The sequence below is a fragment of the Paroedura picta genome, chromosome 11 (genome assembly GCF_049243985.1).
Source record: "Paroedura picta isolate Pp20150507F chromosome 11, Ppicta_v3.0, whole genome shotgun sequence".
In the NCBI taxonomy this organism is placed as follows: domain Eukaryota; kingdom Metazoa; phylum Chordata; class Lepidosauria; order Squamata; family Gekkonidae; genus Paroedura; species Paroedura picta.
Genome location: NC_135379.1, coordinates 42,707,162 through 42,728,164, shown reverse-complemented (window position 1 = coordinate 42,728,164; position 21,003 = coordinate 42,707,162). Strand labels below are relative to the sequence as shown.

The following is a 21,003-nucleotide window of genomic DNA, read 5'->3' as shown; positions in this document are numbered from 1 at the left end:
CTTATCCCATATTCCACCCACCCCCAAAATCTCCAAATATTCCTCAGTCCAGAGCTGGCAACCTTAAGAGAGATCAGTATCCCAATGGCTGTTCTAGACAGTGGCCTCTGAGGCATTGTGCCCTCGCCTCCAAAATCTTCAAGAATTTCCCAAAGTGGCGTTGGCGACCTAACTCTTCTCCTTCTCTGTCTTCAGGTGTCCTTTTTACATTTTCTGCTTATCTCTTCTCCAGTTTTACCTCCTGTCGCCATCCTTTTTATTTTTAGTCTGTCCCTTCTCTCCCTCCACTGTGCAGACAATAACTGCAGCGGGAAATCCTCTACAACGTTGGTTGCAAGTTGCCTAAACAACCCTCAAGATGGTTGCTCACACCTCACAATGTAGTTTCTCCAGTTCTGAGTGGCTCACTTAAAGAAGTTGCTTATACGGTGTTTAGGTTTTTCTAACCCTTCTCCCCAATGTACTATATGGCCAAACTGAGGTCTATGCACAATTACTTTTAGGTCTATTTGGGAAATTTGGTTTTACCTTGGTGGGCTGTGGAGGAAACCTCTGTGACCAGGTCCTTTTGAGTACTGTCAGTCGCAAAAGGAAACGTGGTCACCAAAGGATCCGCTGGCTCGACACGATCAAAGGGATGACCATGAACCAACTAAAAGTAGCGGTCATTAACAGAGATGTGTGGCAGGAACTTTCCTATAGAATCGCCGAGGGTCGGAAATGACTGAATCATAATCATTTGTAATAGTGGTGGGAGAATATTTAAGACAACAACAGTAACACAGCCCCAAAAGGTATTCCCAGAAGTCACAAAAGGTAGCTCTGAGAATAGGGGATGGCGAACCATTTTCAGAATAGGAGCTTAGTACAGGACACCATAGTTTGAGGTTCATCAGTGTCTTTCAAGAAGCAGCCTGGAAAACCCTCCAGAGCTACATGATATCTGCATGGGGGGTGGGATGAGTTGGGAAGGAAGCGATGCTGCTTTTAAAGGATTTCATGGCGCCTGCTGCTCCATGCTTTGTTGCTGTTAGGTGCAAAGTCGTGTCCGAGCCATTGCAACCCCGTGGACAATGATCCTCCAGGCCTTCCTGTCCTCTACCATTCCCCGGAGTCCATTTAAGTTTGCAACTCCATGCTTATTAGCTTCTATATATCTAAATGCTTCCTGTACTTTCTACTCATAGTAGCTGCTCCTGGAACTTCCTGTTCATTGTTTGGGGAAGCAAGGAACCGCAAATCAAAAATTTGCTGAGCCATCAATGCTTAACTGGCTTTATTTTCTGGCAACATTAGTCGACTGGAGACAAAGAAGTGGGTGGAAAGATCAGACAGTTGATGAAAACATTTTTTGCTGAGTGCATTCTACAAGAATAGGCTGGATAGGTCTCCGAAATCTTAGCGCTAATAGTTATGTTTGTAAATAGCCATAAGCAGATGGCCCTGGATATTGCATGCATGACAGCAGTGTCAAAATATGCGTCTTAATTTTAACCTAGATTGGCCATTTTCACCCTTTGTAAAGAATGCAGCAATTAATTAAAACCTAAAGAAAACTGAAGCAAGGCTTCAGAATAAAGTGAACCTTATACTGCTCCATTTTGGCTAGACAGAGGAAGGTGATGTACTAATTGGGCACAAAACCCCCAAAGACCCCCAAAACAAAGAATAGTCAAGATAATTATTGATAAATAAGTTTGGGGAGTGTTTCCTCCCTCTAACGTTAGCCTTTTGTTTCAAGTATAGTACTGCAAGCATATGCTTTGTTAGTTAATTACTGAGTTGAAGTGATCAGAGTTCTAAATAAAAGTCGCAAGAATTGGATTGTCCTGTAAGATGTATGTGAAAACATCACGGGTCCCACTCTGCCACCAATTCAGTTAGACTTTAAGATGCTCCTGGGCTGAATCTGCACAGAGCTTTTATTCCATTCCCAGGTCAATTCAATCCCTGTCATCTACACTGAATGCGATTTCCATTTTGATTTGGGGCGATTTAAAATTTCCCTGGAGTGGATATAACCCTCTATATTTGAAAAATGGCCATCAGTAAGCATGCAGCTGTCTGTTGGAGCCAAGCCTCCAACACTGTAGAAAAGCCCTGATTGGCCAAGGCATCAGTTCTAAGGCTTCTTCGTTCCCAGGTTGCAAGGCTTCCCTTAAAGGCAGAAGCTCCAGAACACAAGAGAGGCTGCAGAAAGAAAGCTCTCTGCAACCTCAGAGGGCAGTACAGGCCAGTTCATCCTCCAAACAGCCATTTTCTCCAGGGGAACTGATCTCTGCTGCCTGGAAGTGAGCTGTAAAACTGGGGGGCCCTGGTTCCACCTGTGGACTGGCATTCCTAGGAAAGAAAGAGGGAGGTCATGGGGATCTCAGTGTGATTGCCAAATATCGCCTCCTCTGTTGCGATTTCGGCGAAATCGGAAACTTGTGCATTAGGAGAACAGCTCTAGTGGGAGAGCCTTTTTTTCTATAGAAATGGCTGTGTACGTTACCGTGACCTGCTGCTTTTTCCTGCAGTGCTTTTCAATAGCACTCAGACTTAGCGACATTGCCCTTTGTGCGGAATCGTCCTGAGAAAAATCTGTACCATGCTGCCACTGTCTGGTAAGTATGCTTGGGGATTGCCTGTTTCTGGCAAAATTCCTAGTTCTGACTCAAAGAGTAAGGAAAGGGGAAGAGAAAGGGAGTGGCACCTGCTTCCAGCCTGTCTACAGCTGCTGATTTATTATTTGCTCTATAGTTCAGTATTTTCTGATTATTTCCAGCAGTATAATTTTGATTGTACTGCTGCTGGCTGTTTCGTATATTCATTAAGTAGTTAAGCAAGGTGTTCATTTCCTAAAATGAACACTTTTATAGAATTAGGAGTTGGCGGGCAGGGAGTTACTACAGCTTTGGGCTTTAGTAACTCTTGTTTTTACCCCCTCCCTACATTTGTGCTGTTGCAAGCTCTTTGTACAGTTAGAGATTGTAGCACAATATCTACCATCTCTCCACTTCACAAAGAGAATAAAACTGGGGTACAAGTACTTGCATTGCTTTAGCCAAGGTTGCTTTTATTAGCTATTGTTAGTAATAAGTGTACAGCTCTGTACAAACAAGTAACGCAGCAATCTATACAAATAAGCCAAATGCATTTCTGACTCAAATTCCGAGCTTCCTCATTGGATAACCATGAATTGCCTTCCAAGGAAAGGGGGGAAAACCGCTGTTTCTGACGAGTCTCAAATGGTATAGCAAACAAGGATTGCATTTGGGTCTTTTCCTTAAGAGCCCAGTTTTTGTGTAAAAGGCTTGGTATTCCGCGGGACTTTAGGAAGGTGACTGTGGCATTTCCTGTGGCTGCAGAAAGAGTCCCAGAAATGCAGCAGATTTGGCATGCGTGTGCCAAATAATAGTTTAGCGCTCAAAACATCAAATATTTGCCAGCACTTGTCAGAGGAAGGCCGAGGCCTCTTGCTCACTCGTGTTCTGGGTCTGGTTGCTGGTTGGGGCATTCTCTGTAAGGGAAGAAGGTGCCCTGCCATGGTAATGGCTACAAGGCCCACAAAAACAAATGAATGAGAGGATTTTGAGGACCAGGTGGTGGAGGTACTTCCTAAATTTTTCACCAGCGAAAGCATAGATGATGGGATTAAGACAACAATGACTGAAAGCCAGGGTTTCTGTTGCATGCATAGTATAGTTTAAAAGTCTCGAGGTGTTGCAGCCCTCAAAGACGTTGAAGATTTGTAATGTTTGCAGAAAAATTGATACCTGGTATGGAGTCCAGAACAGAAAAAACACAAGCACCACCTGTAAGATCAGCCTTATGGCTCTTATTTTCCGGCGGTTTTTGCAGGTGAACAAGGTCTTGATGATCTGGAGATAGCAGATGCTCATGATGCCCATTGGGAGAAGAAACCCTGCAATGTTTATTTCCAGATTGCAGAAAATTGGCCAGCTCTCCTCAAGATTTTTAGGATACTGAGTAGTGCATGTGTGTTCCAACTTTTGTATGAATACGAAGTGCGGAGCTGCGCACAGAATTGCCAACACCCATATGATCAGACTAGTGAGAAATCCATACCTGGCTTTCCTGCCTTTCAGGAAAATGGTTGCATGGACAATCGCCAGGTACCTATCGATGCTTATGATGGTGATAAAAAACATGCCTCCAAAGAAACCAATATAATAGAAAGAGGAGACTATTGAGCAGGAAAGGTTCCCAAGGGTCCATCCATGTACAGTGTAATAACCCCAAAATGGAAGAGAAATCACAAAGAGAAGGTCAGAGATGGCTAAATTCAAGAGAAATATGTCTGTAATGCTCTTTTGGTGCCCACTTTTCACAATGGTAAAAAACACCAGGAGATTTCCCGCCAGTCCAATAATAAAGACCAGGCTATAAAGTATTGGTACGTAGACTTTCCCAAAACTGTAGATGTCCGTTTGGTCACACGGAACAGCGGATTCATCATAGGCAAACTCTGTGGTCATCTCCTCATCCATAATGAATGCTTGTTTGAAACAAGGAAAGGAAAGGAAACGTGGTTAGACTCAGATCAGGAGAAATAGTCTTTAGAATGCAAAACTTGGAGTACTATGACCATTTCTGCACCAGGAATTCAGCCCAGTTTACTGCTCATCAAGGATTGGGCCGAATTCCCAATCAGCGCCAGCCCTAGGCCTGACATGACTTGGGCCTTCAGTTGGCCTGCAGTAAAGGAATGTGGCATTACTTTTTTTGCTGCAGGCCTCGTGGGGGTGTATGTCGGCCCTCACCATCTGGAAGGGGAAAAGCAGGCCATCCTGGCCCAGAGTCTTCCCACCCCCGCCTGCAATACCGCATTCTTAAAAATAAATACCTCATTCTATGATTCTATGAAAAAGAAATGCTCCAGGCAGCCCAGCAGAGCCACTTGGGGCATTTCTTTTTATTTGTAAGAACATGGCATTGTGTCATTACACAATCACATGTCCTTTCAGATAAAAAACAAAAGGCCCATGCCACCCTGTAGCACGATGGAACCTCGCTGCCCCAGCTGTCTCATGTGGGAGTACAAATCTGGGGTGGACGGGAGGAAGTGGACCAAATGCTCCCCCATGTGGTGCTGGGAAGAATCAGGGCGACGTGCCCCGAGATGGAAACCAGGCAGCAGGGCAGCACAATGCCTCCCACGTAGTAAGGGTCTCTGTTACAAAGCTATTGAACAGCATAATTACCTTCCTCTGAACACTTTTACATAAACTGAATAGATCAGAGAGACTCAGTAGCTCTGGAGGCTCATGTGGATTTTTGATATGCCACCCACGGAGTGAGAACAGGTCCATGTTTCAGGAAAGCGAGTAAAGCCCCTGCCCAGTGGTTCTTGTGGTTGACAATCGTTTCCTGCCTTGAAACACCTGCCACAGGAGTGGTCATATAGTGGGCCTCCCTGAGGTGTATGCCTCTTGCCAGTTTGTGAACATAGTGATTGTGAACATGGTTCTCTGTGAGCCACAGAATGAGTCGCAATGGGATAGAGCTATTTTCTTAACCCAGTTGCTAATGGGTTTTTGGGTCTGAACAAGCAAAAGTAGTAAATAGAACCTAAGGACACAGATTCTGTGTCTCAATTCTCAATTCCATTTCAGGGGGGTTTAGAATTAACCGTGGCTGGATTGTACCCCAGATTTTAGCCCCTTTCAATATTTCTTCTCATTGCAATTCTTTTCCAGCCTCCAACATTTCAAATTCTTTTTTAGAAAAGTGAACTCTAGAACTAAATGTATAAACATGCAGTCTCAACGTGGCCTTCAATGGCCTTACTTTCGTGTCTTCGCAACAGAAACCACATGAGGTAGGTGGGACTGAGAGAGTTCTGGCAGAACTGCTCTGTGAGAAGAACTTCAGCAGGACTGTGACTGGCCCAAGGTCACCCAGCTGGCTGCATTTAGAGGAGGAGCAGGAAATCAAACCTGGCTTTCTAGATTAGAGACCACCATTCTTAACTACTACACCCAGCTGGTCCTGCTACACCAAATTGCCCCCGCTTATTTCTATAAACTGTAGACCTGCTCCCCCAGTTGAGTGTATGCCAGGAACATAGCTTGCTTCTCTTCACCCTTCTTTTAGCATCCAATTCTAAGACAACATTTACAATTCACTTCCTCTAATATCTGTGGTATTTTCAGTCAGTTCAGCATAGCACCCACACTTGGGCCCCAAGGGTTAATTATAGAAGCATTTTCCCAGCACACATCCTATGAAGGGAGGAAATCAAAGTTTCCCTTCCAGTCTGTACAAAACTTTACTTCAGCTGACACGGAAACTTTTTCAGTGCCACAGAAACACGCAGTTGCTATCTCCCAAGTACTCCAAACATCTGTTAATTCAAAATTCATAATGCACTATCCTATTGAAAGCCTGTTTCCTGTTGAAATAATATGGAAAGGCAGTGCTCAATCTACAAAGGTTGCAGGGGGGGGGGATCCCCAAAAAGCTTTGGCATATTTTCCTATTGTGTAATTGTGTACAAAATACTGAGCACATGAAGCTGCCTTTTATATTGTCACAGCCTTGATGGTGATGTATGCTTATGGGGCCTTTACATTGGCCCATTCCGCACATGTCGGATAATGCACTTTCAATGCATCTTTGAAGCAGATTTTCCTGTTCTGCATAGGAATACCCAGGGGCAAAAGTACATTATAATTGCATGTGTAGAATGGGACTGTGATTGTTAGGGGACCTTCACACTTCCACAGCTTGCGAGCCACAGTAACAGGAAAAGGGTGATATGTGTGCTTTGTTAGGAACTGAGCATGCACGAAAGTGTGAAGGTCCCCTTATATAGCGGAGCACTGTGCTTGCGTGTCTCAGCAAGGTTTGAGAAATATTTTCAGCAAAGTGAAAGTTCCAACCATCCCAAAAAGGGGGTGGAGGGTCTGCAGTTACTAGTCCAGCACCAGCTGCGCTGTGCTAGGGCCCCACAAATCCTTAAACTGGCTCTGGTGCTATAGGCCATGCGAATCCTTAACCCACATCTACCTCTCTCCACTCCAAACCAGCCTGGGATGATACGGTTAGAGCCAGCCCATTCTTCCAGTTTGTTAAGAAGAGGTCTTGATATTATTTTGCAACCTTTTGATCCACTTTTGTAACAGACTTAAGCCAAATTTGTCAAGGATTTATTGCCTTTAATCAAGGGCATGATATTCCTTTCCCACACATTGGGGACCTTGCTGTCTTGTTTTAATGTATATAAATAATTTCCCCAGAAAAAATATCCACCAATAAAGATTACTTATCCTTACCTTGAAATAATTTTTGACGAAGACCCTGAATTTGTTTTTCCAGTTGTTTTACATCAGTGTCTGGACCAGTCCTTTCTAGCTCAGGACATTTAATTTGAAGGCAGCATATCAGCCCTAGACAGAGGATAGAATAAAAAACTTGCTAGAAATTCTCTTATAATGTGGCTGATCTTATCTGGGAATCTATATTATGCTTTCCCTCAATGTGTCATCAGGGAACAGAATTCTGATTAATCTCTCTTCTGCTGTTGCCTCATTCGGGTGCATTGGCAGAGTAAATAACACAGGGAGGTGTACAACCTGATTAAAAAGTAGATAAGTGTTTATTCAGGAATTACCATACTTTATAGTGGACAGAGATAGTTGCTAACTGCATGTCTAGCAGAGAAAGAGAGAAGTAGCAGGAAATTGCCCCTAAAGTGTAGCCATCTGGAGACAGGCCAGGAATGACACTTAACAGGAGAGAAGGTGCTAATCTCACTGTCCTAATAGTCTTCTTGCCGCCCCCTGCAGGGTCATCTTTTCTTCTTCTTTGTACACCAGACATCACCTATTCCAACAGGATGAACCAACAACTCACTTAGGTTTACCATGCTTTCTTCTTGTGATACTGTTGTTTGTACTGAAGATCTTGATTGGAAGGCCCCCTTCCCTGATTAATTGATGGTTGTTACAGTAGTTGTGGAAGAATGGCCAGAAGAATGCCCCCCTTATTAAGGATAGAAAATACACTTTTTAAATTTTTTAAAGTACAAAAACAAAAAGGCCAGAAGTCCATTCTCAATAAATTACCCCTTTCATACAGTTCACAAAAGCACGACGCAATCACAATTTTACTTCTAGTTATTCTATCACCAGATTAAAGGAGTTAAATGGCATCTACAAATCATGGCCATAAAAGAGAAAATAAACTTTTAAATAAATCTTTCCATAGAATGCCATAAAGTTCAGAGTGGTTATTTTCTCCATGGAAACAATTTACATGGTCACAAACCAATGAAAAAAAATCAGCTCCTTTCTCATGACTTGGTGAGCAGACTGTGAGGCTGTGATGGATGGGTCAGGATATTTTTATGGTAACACCTCTCAGCTGTCTGCACTGATTCCAGAGGACTTTTTGCTCTGGAACTTGAGATCTGGACTTGTGGAGTGAAGCCTTTTTGATACAAGCAGGGAATTGTTCCCTGTAGCCTGGATAGCAGATGTCATTCCAGATTTCCAGCTACTGCCTGGGGACTGACAACTAGGGTCCCAGGTCCACTGATCCGGGCAGGGGTTCCCCACTTTCTGGACACACCTCACCTCCTCACACTTTCCCAAAGTTTACCCCAACCAAGCAGAATGCCCAGAAGTGACGATGGCATGCCAGGGGCCTTGTTGGTGGCAATGTTCTGGTTTTTGGGCAAAACTTTATGGTTTTAAGCAAATTTTATCACAGCTCTGATGCGCCAAAGTGACTTCTGGTTGATGTCAGCACATCAGAAAGCTCCTCAAAAGAGCCCTCCATCCCCTGCCGGCAGTGCCAATGGACCTGGCAACCTGACTGACAACCCTATTCCCCCCCCCCCACACACACACACACTGTCCCTTGTCCCAGCCTTTGAGCAGGGCTGTAATGGGTTCTTAGCCACCTGGACCTATTCTGCATACAATAGATAATACACTTTCAATACACTTTAGAAGTAGATTTTCCTGTTCTGCACAGGAAAACCCAGCTGCAAAAGCACACTGAAAGTGCATTATCCTATGTGTGCAGAATGGGCCCTGGAGTCTAAGAAGATAAAGTGGGATATACATGTTTTAAATGAACACATGAAGCAGTTTTATAATGAACCAGACCATTAGTCCATCAGTACTGTGTACTCAAATAGGCAGCAGCCCTCCAGGGTTCCAGACATTTGCTGGCAGGGGCTCATGGGAATTGTAGTCCATTGACATCTGGAGGGCCGCAGTTCGACCACCCCTGATCTACAATCTGATCCTTTCTGGAGATGACAGGGATTGAACCTGGGACCTCCTGCATGCCAAGCAGATGCTCTACCACTGAGCCACGGCCTCTCACCCAAATAACAAATTTTAATAATCAAGACTTGGGTAAGTGGCTGTAGATATTGCAGAGCAGGGTGGGAGGAAGAGGGCATTAAATGCACAGTGGTTGTTGCCTGTGGCAAATAGGCATTTTGTATACGATAAGGCTGAAGCCTCATCCCCTAGGAGTTTCAAAGAAAACATGACCTGTTTGTGGAATTTCAAGCACGTTCCTTCGTAACTCCTCTATAAAGTATGGAAACTGCAACAGTCTTGTTCTGATATATTTTTTTTGTTTCACTCTAGGGCTGGTTTCACACCAAGCTTGAAAGCCAGCCATTGGATGCTCTGGGGCATTTAACACTATGTTATTTCTCCACCTTTTATTTGTGACAGCCTCTCCCTGCGGCCAAAGCCTGTACGATTTCTGCACAACAGGGACAGGATGTGGCTTTCCGCTCAGGCTTTTCATGTGGCAAGAGCAGCGATGCTACCCAAAAACAAGACTTGCATGTGCTGACCCTGTGGGGCATTTGAGGTTTTGGAGGGTTGTGTGAAGACAGAGATGCTCCTAGAACTTTTATCTTGATCTTTTCCCCTGTCTTTCTGGCAGCCTTCAGCCTATGCTGAATCCCCTGCAAGGTGAAGTTGGTGGTCTTTCCCCCCATCTGCTGCTGCAGAGTCCTTTCTCAGGCTCATGGGAGGAGAAGCGGATAACTGTGAGGTTGGTTGAGCATGAAAACGCCTACAACACCTGAAATTGCGAAAGCACACAGAACTACACGGAACCATCTTTCTTTCGGCTCAAGGCAGAGTTGCTTCCCCATAACGTTCCTTTTCTCCACGTTCCTCCACAGGGTGCTGAGCCTAAGATATGATTACTTACTCAAGGTCGTTTATTGAATGAGTGATTGTGCTGAAGATCGAGTCTTAGTTAGAACCATGCCAGTTGTTGTTGTTGTTGTTGTTGTTGTTGTTGTTGTTGTTGTTGTTATTATTATTATTATTATTATTATTATTATTATTAATTCGATTTCTAGCCTGCCACTCCCAAAATGGCTCGTGGTGGGTTACAACATAGATAAAACCCCCCAATAAAACTACCCCTAAAATAAACCAGTGAAGTTCTCAAGCCCAAAGAGAGGGAATCAAAAGACAATTAAATGGCATAGCCTAAAAGTATGATAAATAAATAAATAAAGCAGGGGTAGTCAAACTGCGGCCCTCCAGATGTCCATGGGCTACAATTCCCAGGAGCCCCTGCCAGCGAACGCTGGCAGGGGGCTCCTGGGAATTGTAGTCCATGGACATCTGGAGGGCCGCAGTTTGACTACCCCTGGTCTGAAGATTATGCCCCCCCCCAAGCATGGAACAGGAAAGTCTACTTCTAAAGTGCATTGCAAATCTATCACCTAACAGGTGCAGAACGGCTTTCCAACTCTGGGTTGGGAAATGGCTGAATATTTGGGGCAGTGCCTGAGGAGGACGGTGTCTGGGGAGGGGAACGACCTCAGCAGGGATGTGATGCCATGTAGTTCACTCTACAAAGCCGTCGAAACTTACTGACATAGTTTTGGAATCAGTTGTAATGCCAGTCGTACTCCAGACTCTGCCTCCCATGTTCTAAAACGGAACTGTCTTAGATCTATCCGTATCTCAACACATGCGCAAACACTCATGACAAACTATGCGGGGTGCTGATGAGTGTTTATTCCACAAAAACAGAGCCCACGGTCGAGGGGAGCTAAACCTTGCCAGTGACCCCCATTTTCTTGCTATGTTCCCTTTCAGCCAGCGTTTTTTTTCCTGGCTGGGTTGACTTCTGCTATTGGAAACAAAGTATGTGAAAAATTATTTGCAGAGACAGGCTACAGGGAAGTCACGGAAGACTAAGAGTTTCGCTTCCCTTCCCTTCCTCATAAATTTAATTTAGTGAAAACAAACAACCTGCTCACTTTAGATGTGAGCCAGAATATAAAAACATGGGGATGTGTCCCATCCCGGCCCCCCAGTATCTAGTTTGGTCTTTTTAAGGAAGCAAATTTGGTGCCACTACTGGGACTGCTCAATTTGCTTCTCACGTATCAACGAAAGGCACAGTGTTATTGTCAGGAAAAAAAGATGACAGCCTTCTACTCCTCTTCTCAGAGCGAAATTCAATGGGATGGCAGCCAGGGACCAACCTGTGGCCACCAATGCCACTTTACAGGGGGAATTTGTTATTTAAAAATTGCCACAAGGGTTAGGCTTGTGGTGCAATCTTGTCCCCCCCTCATACCTTTTAAAGTGCCAAAACTGTGTGTGTGTGTGGGGGGGGGTAGGGTTGCCAGCTGTGGATTGGGAAATACCTGGCTACTTTCAAGGAGCCAGGAATGTGCAGGATTTGGAGTGCGGAAGGATCTCCAAAGCAGCCAATTTCTCCAGGGGAACTGATCTCTTTAACCTGGAGATGAGCTGTAATGCTGGGGAATTCCGGATCCCAAGAAGCATTCGGCCGCTTCCTGGTGGGAGACTCCTGCTGCATTATCCCACTGTCTCGTTGCGGTTTTCCCCTTCCTGATGAGGCAGCAGAGAAGCCATAAGCGTGGACAACCCGCAAGTTCCCCCCCCCCTCTTCTCTGGTTGTCAATCAATGTAAGCCACCAATCCCTTCTCAGCAATGGTTTTGGGGACTCAAACATCCCCCCTAAATGCTGAAAAAATGTTTTAAAGGAAACTTCCACATTGCTACGGAGCAAGAACCCAATCTTAGGCACATGCCAAAACCCCTATGTGTGTATGCTGACTGGGATTCTTCAGTGTGTGTGTGTTCTTGGATCTTGTAGGTTCTTTACCTTTCTTCCAGAAGTGCTAGCTGCTTCTGCCAGAATTTCTGCACACCACAGTAGATAGCTATAGCTTTCTTTGTCCCATTATACTCCCCTATCACACCATCCCAACTGTTTTTCCTCTTGGGTGTATGCTTAGTTTAATTTCAATGCAAGTTGGCTAGTTTATTAATGATTTGTTATTCAATAAAGATCAATAGTCAGACTGAATTATTGAAGGGTTAAAATACCTAACTCTATTTGCCTGTCGAGTCAAACTCTGGGAAGGAGCTCTGCTCCACTGTTTTCCAAGAATAATGCTGAACAATCATATATTCCCGAATTGGTGCTTTAACTCTGCCTAACTATTTTAATAGTTGTACCACTGAAATTTCTGTGGCAAACCATTCTATTCTCTCCAATAGCACTTTTAAGACCAACAAAGATTTATTCAAGGCATGAGCTTTTGAGTGCATGCACTCTTCCTCAGACTAATCAACCATCATAAGTGCAGAGATATAAGGCAAAAGCAAATTGTGGCAAATTAGTAAACTGTGTCATAATATCCAAATTCAGCCATATGATGCCATATGATAATTCTTTGCTAAAACAGCTAATCAGTCCTTTTGAGTTCAGTTGTAGTTCACAAAAACATTGGAGAAATAAAACTGTCCACATTAGTAATTAATGGCAGACACTTTCACAGTTGTGGAAAGAAATAATTAAAAGATATTTTTAATTCATATAGTCTGAGGAAGAGTGCATCAACTTGAAACTTCATGCCTTGAATAAATCTTTTTTGGTCTTAAAGGTGTTATTGGACGTTATTATTGTTGTGCTACTTCAGACCAACATGGCTACCCACTTGAATCCATTCTATTATGTGATGGAGATAACCTCCTCCACAATATATTTTGACATTTTTCACATTTACTGTCATAACTGTTGGGTAGGACCAAGGTAATAGGAGAAAGTAGCAGTGAATGAAAAACTGGAAACCTTTTGTGCCTTTTTTTTTTTTTTTGCAATGTCGACCTGGAAATAAGCAGGTATTTAGTCTTACCTTAATGATCCTACTTGGTCTTGAATAAGATTAAGTTCAAATTGGTCACAAATAGTTATCCTCTTCTGCTTCAGATGATAGGCATGATAGTTCCTGTGGCTGTTGCAACCATTTCAGCATCAGTAAGTGAAATGATTTGCTTCCTCTCAGAAGAGCTTGCAGAGACTGGCCAGCATTACTTGGTGATGTTGTTCTACCCTACATGCATATGAAGGCGAAGTGGGATTATGAAATGAGCATCTCTCAAGCCCTCTGCAGAGTGCTGTAGGAAACATCCTTGCATATAGATGTGACTGGAGCACATCAAGGTTTTTTTTAATACTACAAACTTTTAGAAAAAGGCTATACATAGAGCTTACATTTAGCAATACATATCTTGTTCTTTTACATCTTCGTAACGTTAGACTTCATACTGCATTTTCCCCTTAGTTAGCATGCACAGCCTAGAGAGTCTTTTCATCTCATTTTCTTCTTTTCAATATATAGTATCCATTTTCTTCTGAACGATGATGTTGATTTGTTGTGCATCAAATATGTAATTTTTGCCATTGTTCCATATACCATCAGTTTTTTTTTCCAATCCATATATGGTAGTGATTTTGTTTCCACTTTGATGCATAAAGAATCCTAGCAGCTATTACCATATATTTAACAAGCTCATTATACGCTTTAATATTGTGGTACCATATTTAATAACATACATTTTGGATCCAACACAAATTTAACTTTGAATATGTTTTGCATCTCAACATGAATCTTAATTCAATATTCCCTCGCTTTCTGGCAGGTCCAGCACATATGGTAGAATGATGCATTTATACTTTGACCTTTCCAGCAACTGCGATTATAACTCTTAGTTGAGTACATCTTTTTCCTCCTACTGGAATGTACGCTTCTTTAAGATCATTCTCCAATTACAACTGGAATATACTTAAGTAATCTTGCTTTCTGGTTACTTATTAGTTCCTTGTCTTTACTTCCTACACTTCACTGCTGCTTTCTTTTATCCAGCTTGTAATAAACTTATGTTTGGGAACCAATCTGAACATTGTTTCTTGGGTCATTATAGACATTACACCTAACATGATTTTGGGCATACAAATTTGAAGTCTAGCTTAGAAAGATGAGTGGGAAAGTCAGCAGAAAATTTTTATTTTTGTTAAAATACTCCCTTCCAGTTCTCCCTTCAAGACATTTCTCTGGATTCACTAAAATTTCACTTTAATTGCTTCAACAGTTCTGCAATTTGGGTAACAGAATTACTCCCAAATTGCACAAGAAGTGTTTTACATCATATTTTAGCATAACCTGCACTGATGTCACATTTTCCTCATTTGCCACCATTCCTCTTTACAAATTGAAGAAATCAGTGCAGTAAGACTAGGCTCTAGATGGAGAAAAAAATTAGCTATACTCTTTTAGCTCTTAGATGACTAGATTTCTTCACCTATCAGACATTTAACCATTGTGCTTGGGAGAGAATATTATGGCCAACACATTGGTGGTTGCACTTTAATCTACATCTGTAATTGCCAATTTTGTTCAGCGAGTTTAATAGAAAATCCTGCTCTCTGCTGTCATCTGCAAAAGGAAAAGTAAGGCCCACCCCAATAGAACCCTTCAAATTGGCCAGGTTTCGCTAGATCCAAGGTCCCAGAGTCAAGCTTCTTACTTCTTACTTCAATGCCACCAGTGCTTTCATCTAGCAAGATTAGCAGGTGACCACTGATTTACCATTTGTGGGTTTTGGTGTGTTTATGGGAATGAGTTTGTGTGAGGCAGATGACTAGGTACTGGTTTCTTTCATTGCTGGGTAGCTCTGCAGATTAGCAAACTTTTAGTGATGCAGATATATGTTATCCAAAAACCCAGGGGCAGAAGGGTTCAGCAGTATGGTGATGGAAACTGTGGAGAACAAAGAAGGGAGATATAATGAAATCTGCTTTTTCTCCCACCAGCTCCAGGAGTTGTGAGTGCAGTGACTCTTGTTTTCCCTCCTTTCATTTTGAAGTTGTTCTCTGCTGGGCCTGTGTAGAATAAGATCACACTGCTTCGTGATTTGCTAGGGGAGGATTAAATAAATCAGGCATAGTAGACTGAAACTTGCCTGGATGATCCTTGTAATCCCGTATTATGTTAATTGATACCAAATGGAGATGCAATCCTTCATCAAGCCCAAACAAGGGGTTAGGGCAGGGTTTCTCAACCAGGGTTTTATGAAACCCTGGGGTTTCTTGACAATCCTGGAAGCATTTCCCAAATGGGTGGAAGTTGGAGAGGGGTGATATGGAAATTCAATTATTATGAGGATGATGATGATGATAATAATAACAATGTTGTATTTTTCCTGGGAATCTATTAGTATGACTTTCAGGCCACAAAAATATTTTTCTTGCTTAATCACCTGTCTCTTAATTACGGTATAAGTAATCAATTAAATTGACCTGAATGAATATGGGGAGGGGTGGTATTACACTAAATAATTAATAAATAATAATAAATTATTTTTCATGAGAATCAAATTACTATGACTTTCAACCTGCATAAATGTTTCATTTGCTTAATCATCTCTCTCTTAATAACAGTATAAGTAATCAATTAAATTGCTCTGAATTGTCACATTTTCAGATACCTAACAGAGGGTTCAAGACCTAAGCATGTCTACTCAGAAGTAAGTCCCATTTCTTCCAGTGGAGCATACTCCCAGAAGTGTTCATAGGATTGAAGCCATAGGTGCTGGGGGGTGGGGGTGGTCTTGGGTGGACGTGTGAGAAGAGGTTTCAGGTTTGAGGACTACCACTCCCACATTCATCCCTACATTAGTTAGGGAACTGGGTTTTCTTGAAACTTGAAGAATGGTTTAAAAAGTTGAGATAGGCTGGGTTAGGATATTGGGTAGGGCTGGCTGTGTTGATCTGTGAATCATTTTGCTTGTTCAGGTTCCCAGTGCAGACACTATCTGATTTTGGTTATTGTGTTGGATTCCAGGGATATGTTCTGTCTGGTGTACCATCCACCATACTGACTATCAAGTGTCCTGCCTTCAATGTGATCAACACAGCCAGCCCTACCCAATACCCTAACCCAGCCTTTCTCAACTTTTTTACCATTGAGAAACCTCAGAAGAGGCACAAGAGTGCAGAATATGGTTGGGAAGCAGAGCTGTGGACATGTCCACCCAAGACCCCTCCCCTTCCCACCCCCTCCAGGCCCATCATTGGCCATTTTGGAAGGGAGGGCAGATCGACATGACCATCTATGTTCATATTGCCCAATAAGCATCTAACAATTTTGTTTTATTTTGTTTTGGGAAGCTTTGTAAGAAAGTCTTTGCTTCTCTGAAAAGAAAGAATTTAAATAAACCGGACCTCCCGCTCACTGTCTGAAGAAAGGAGGTCTTGGTTATGTCCTTTTATGGCACTGTAGTAATCTGCAGTCCAACAAAACATTCTGTACCATGAACTAGAAGAATGGATTTTTAAATCCATTTCAACTTCTCTCAGGGGTATGCCATGCCTATATTTAAATGTTTGAAATTGCGTTTTCAGATTCAGTTCCTCATTGCTGCAAGGAAATATTTGTTGCCATCCAGAACGCAAAATATCTCACACCTTCAGGTACAGTGTTGCAAGAAAAAACATCTCTCAGCATTTTTAACATGTGGTCTGATATACGGAAGCGAGAGATGGTATCTGAGCAGCCTGGTGTTTTATTTTTCATATGCAGTTCTTCATGCACACTGTGGGGTAAATTTTAGTATGTGGTCAAGCTATCCTAACCACAACAGCTATGTATGTAGATTGCCTGCCAACCCTACCACGTCCCGATTGAACTTGCACCTCAGATTTCCAGATTTTCTCAAGATAGAGTTGGCAACTAGAAGGGAGCATCATGTTTTAGGTCTTTTTTGGCATTTGATAAGTTTCACAACTTGTTTGTATGCACATCATGCACTCTCATTCTTTTTTAAAAAATGTTTATTATGAGTATTATATATAATGTTCCATGTAAGTTATATAATGTTCAGTGTAAACCGCCCAGAGCTGCAAAAAAATGGGCAGTATAGAAATATAAACAAACAAACAAACAAACAAACAAACAAACAAACAAACAAACAAACAAACAAACAAACACATAGATAGATAGATAGATAGATAGATAGATAGATAGATAGATAGATAGATAGATAGATAGATAGATAGATAGATAGATAGATAGATAGATAGATAGATAGATAGATAGATAGATAGATAGATGAAAGTGGTGCTGGCCTTCAGGCTCTAATTTCTCTGCAGAATATTAAGGATTATTGAAGGATCTGGACTCTGATAAGGCATTTGTTATTAAGAAAGTAGATAAAGATTGACGTGTGGCAATTTTGAACAAATCTGATTATGTAAATGAAATATTTATTATTATTATTAATTATTATTATTATTATTTCAATTTATTTCCCGTCATTCCCAAATGGCTCGTGGCGGGTTACAGTGTCTTAAAACCCCATTAAAACATCCATTAAAAGACGTAAAACCATGACAATATGGCGGAGCAAAAATCCCTTTCCTACCCCCATTACTAAAAGGGGGGCGGAGGAGAAGGAGGTCAATGATGTTAAGCCCGCACCGACCCCAGCCTCACCCATAGACCTGGCAGAAGAGCTCCGTTATGCAGGCCCTGTGGAGGCCCATTAAGACAACTAAATGGCCATGCTGCTTATAAGAAGCAGCCCAATGATCCTACTGACCATATACTTAATATCATTAAGAGTGTTACATATGAAGCTTCTTCTTTAAATTTAATTGCGGAAAGAACTACTACATTTTAAATTAATTAATCATCTCAAGTATCTATATTTTAGATTAAGGTGACTAGATTTTAACATTGGTAAAGTGGGACATCATTGATCGGGGGGTTCCTGATTAAAAATTTCGTCTATATGGAGCAACAAAAATTTTCATAGAACACAAAAATAATATTGTAATATATATATTTTCATTTCAACATAAGTACAATTTGCCAGGTGTCCCCAGATGTCCCTCCAAAAGTGGGACAATCTGGTCACCTTATTTTAGATATTGCCAAAGTTGCATAAGCCTCAGAGACCTGGGTAGACCAATTGTGGCAGCTACACTCTTCCGTCTTGAAACTCTATTATGATGATGATTTATTTAGGTATATAGTTTTTTACAACCAGTAGTGCAGAAAACCAGAGTGTACATTCGTAATACTAGGCATTTTATTAGTAAGATTGAAGGTCAATACATCCCCTCAGATTTTATCCTTGCAACTATGGCTATTGAATCACTGTATACTAGCCTTTCACATATACAAGCTAGGGAAGTTTTGGCAAATATTTTGGAAGAAAAAAAAGTCTTCTAATTATTTTCTTTTGGAACGTATAGATTTAATTTTTGAGCGAGTTTCTTTAGGTTTGGACAGTTATTTTATTCCCATATAAGAGTAGCAGCCGAGGGTGGTACTGTCTCACTAAGACCTCTTCCTGCACCCACACGGGGGAGCATCTGGCCCAGTGCATCTCATCTGCCCCCGATTTGTCCTCCTGCACAGGAGCTGAGGCAGTGAAGTTCCCAGTGCATAAACGGTCTAAGTGTGGCAAACCTAAACTATTCAGAGCCAATTGTTTTATCCTAGTGAATAGTTTAAGAAAAACGTGAGTATATATCTGTGTTACACTGGCACCTGTGTGATGGCCTGTTCTCTGAGGCTTATTGTCTTCATGCTAAATCAACCAATATTTATTTTTCTAGCCTGCCCTTCCTAAACAGTCAGGGTGGGTAACAACACAGATCAATAATAATCATCAATAAAATTATAAAATCATATACAAGTACCATTAAAACATTTTTTTTCTGTAGCCTCCAACTAGTTCAGGTTTAGGTTGGGAGGTGATGAAATCTTTAGAGCATAAATCTCTTAGTGTGCATTTATTAAGGGTCCATCTGCGAGGCCACGATTGTAGGTCTGGTGGAAGAGCTCTGTCTCACAAGCCCTGGTTAAGGTCTCTCAGGGCTCTGATCTTTCTTGGCAGAGTGTTCCACCAAGCCAGGGCCAAAGCTGAAAAGGCCCTGTCCCTGGTCAAGGCTCTTCTCACCTCCTTTAGGTCTGGATCCTGAACTATACGTTCTGAGTGAAAAACAAAACCCAGAAACAAACAAACACAAACCTTATTTCAAAACGAGACATTTCATAGATCTCCCCCAACATTCCCCAAATATTTCCAGTTTTTCTACCAGAGAAAATCCGTGTGCGCTTCTTGTTGAACTCACCCAAAGAGCTCTTGATATAGTTCTTGTTCCATTCTCTTCTTCATTACTTTGCCCCTTCTTTGCTAGCGTATGCTACTGTTCTGTTTGCTTCTAGCAATGCTAGGTCCCATTACATTTTCACTGTTGAAGGAAAATATCAAAGTATCACGTTGCACTGCCATCTAGCTACAAAGAGAGAAAACAACTGTAATTAATGTCTGGAGACTGCAACAGTCCCTCTCTCTCAGACTGTTACATGTGGGATTTGGCCCAACTCACTTCTTCTTGCAGATCGGACCAAATTCCTGCTGCCACATGACATGGGTGCTGGTCCTAGGTGGTCCCGGACCTGGCATGACTCAGGCCCTCAGTTGGCCTGTAGCAAGGGGATGCGGACAAAGCCACATCCCCTTCTTTGCCTCATCATGGTCTATGTCAAACCTGAGCTCTGCTCCTCCCTACCTGTCCTGGAAGGAAAAAAAAAGAAATGCCCCAAGCCTCTCTGCTGTTCTGCACAGGGCGGTGGAGCTGCCTGGGCCATTGTTTTAAAGAATGAAGCACTGCATTATTACACACTACCACATTCTTAAAAATAAATTTTTGAAAGTCCCATGCCACCCTGCAGCATGGTGGAGCCTCCCTGTCCCAGGCTGCTGTGTGGGAGCACACATCCAGGGCGGATGGAGTGCAGTGGGCCAAATGCTCCCCCGTGTGGAGCCAGGAAGAGGCGGGGCATCTTGCCCCAAGGCAATAACCAGGCAGTGTGGCACAATGCCTCCCCTGCAGTAAAGGTCCTATAGTTTCCAAACTATATGTTATGGAGATGGAATCTTTCTCAAAGATAGATCTTAAATTTCAACATTAGTACAAAGGCAGGTTACTAATGGTTAAAGTTATTTGGTTTGTTTAAAACATTTATGTGCCACCTTTCTACACAAATAGTTACACAAGTAATTATGTCCTTCACGAGGCTCCACTTTTTGCCATCTGGTTTCCAGTAGGTGAAGAAATTGTTATTTATCGAATGGCACATATACTAATTTAAAATAGATAGCCAAGTAGGTACATCATAGACCCATTATGCACGGGGGTTTTAGCGCACATTCGGGGTGGAATGGCGGCGACTAAAATCACCGATAACGCACAGAGCCGGCTGCAACCGGCTGCAGCTTCGGTGCATGCCGCCGAAAAAGCCGCGTCAGTGAAACACGGAATAAAGCGCAGCTTCCGGGTGAGCGGGGCGCAACCAGAAGCGGCGCCCGGATCAGCGCGTGCATAATCGGTTACTCTGGGTTTTGCCGCCGTCGCGCCCCGCCCCGTGTATAACCGGTATGCGTCGCGTCTTCCCCCTCCGCGTTTTCCATGTGACCCGAAATCGCCGTTTCGGCGGCCGTGCATAATGGGCCATATTGGGCAATGCCCCTAACTACTAATATCTAAGTTTTCAATCCATTCAGTCACAGGTGGAGAGCGTGCAAAGAGCTCCACTAATTTCCCTGGGGACATTTTTTATTGTTAGGTTCTCTCAAGTTGTTTCCAACTCCTGGTGACTTTCTGAA

General features: G+C 42.5%; 1 protein-coding gene across 1 annotated transcript; it reads right to left on the bottom strand.

Moving 5' to 3' along the window:
* Positions 1 to 2,542: 2,542 nt before the first annotated feature.
* Positions 2,543 to 19,582, bottom strand: LOC143820774 (CX3C chemokine receptor 1-like). Its single transcript, XM_077304002.1, has 4 exons — positions 19,466 to 19,582; positions 13,179 to 13,376; positions 7,281 to 7,394; positions 2,543 to 4,501 (listed from the first exon to the last, which is right to left on the bottom strand). Exon 4 carries the CDS (start codon positions 4,491 to 4,493, stop codon positions 3,438 to 3,440), a length of 1,056 nt encoding a protein of 351 aa, XP_077160117.1. The 5' UTR covers positions 4,494 to 4,501; positions 7,281 to 7,394; positions 13,179 to 13,376; positions 19,466 to 19,582; the 3' UTR covers positions 2,543 to 3,437.
* Between the last annotated feature and the right edge of the window lie 1,421 nt (positions 19,583 to 21,003).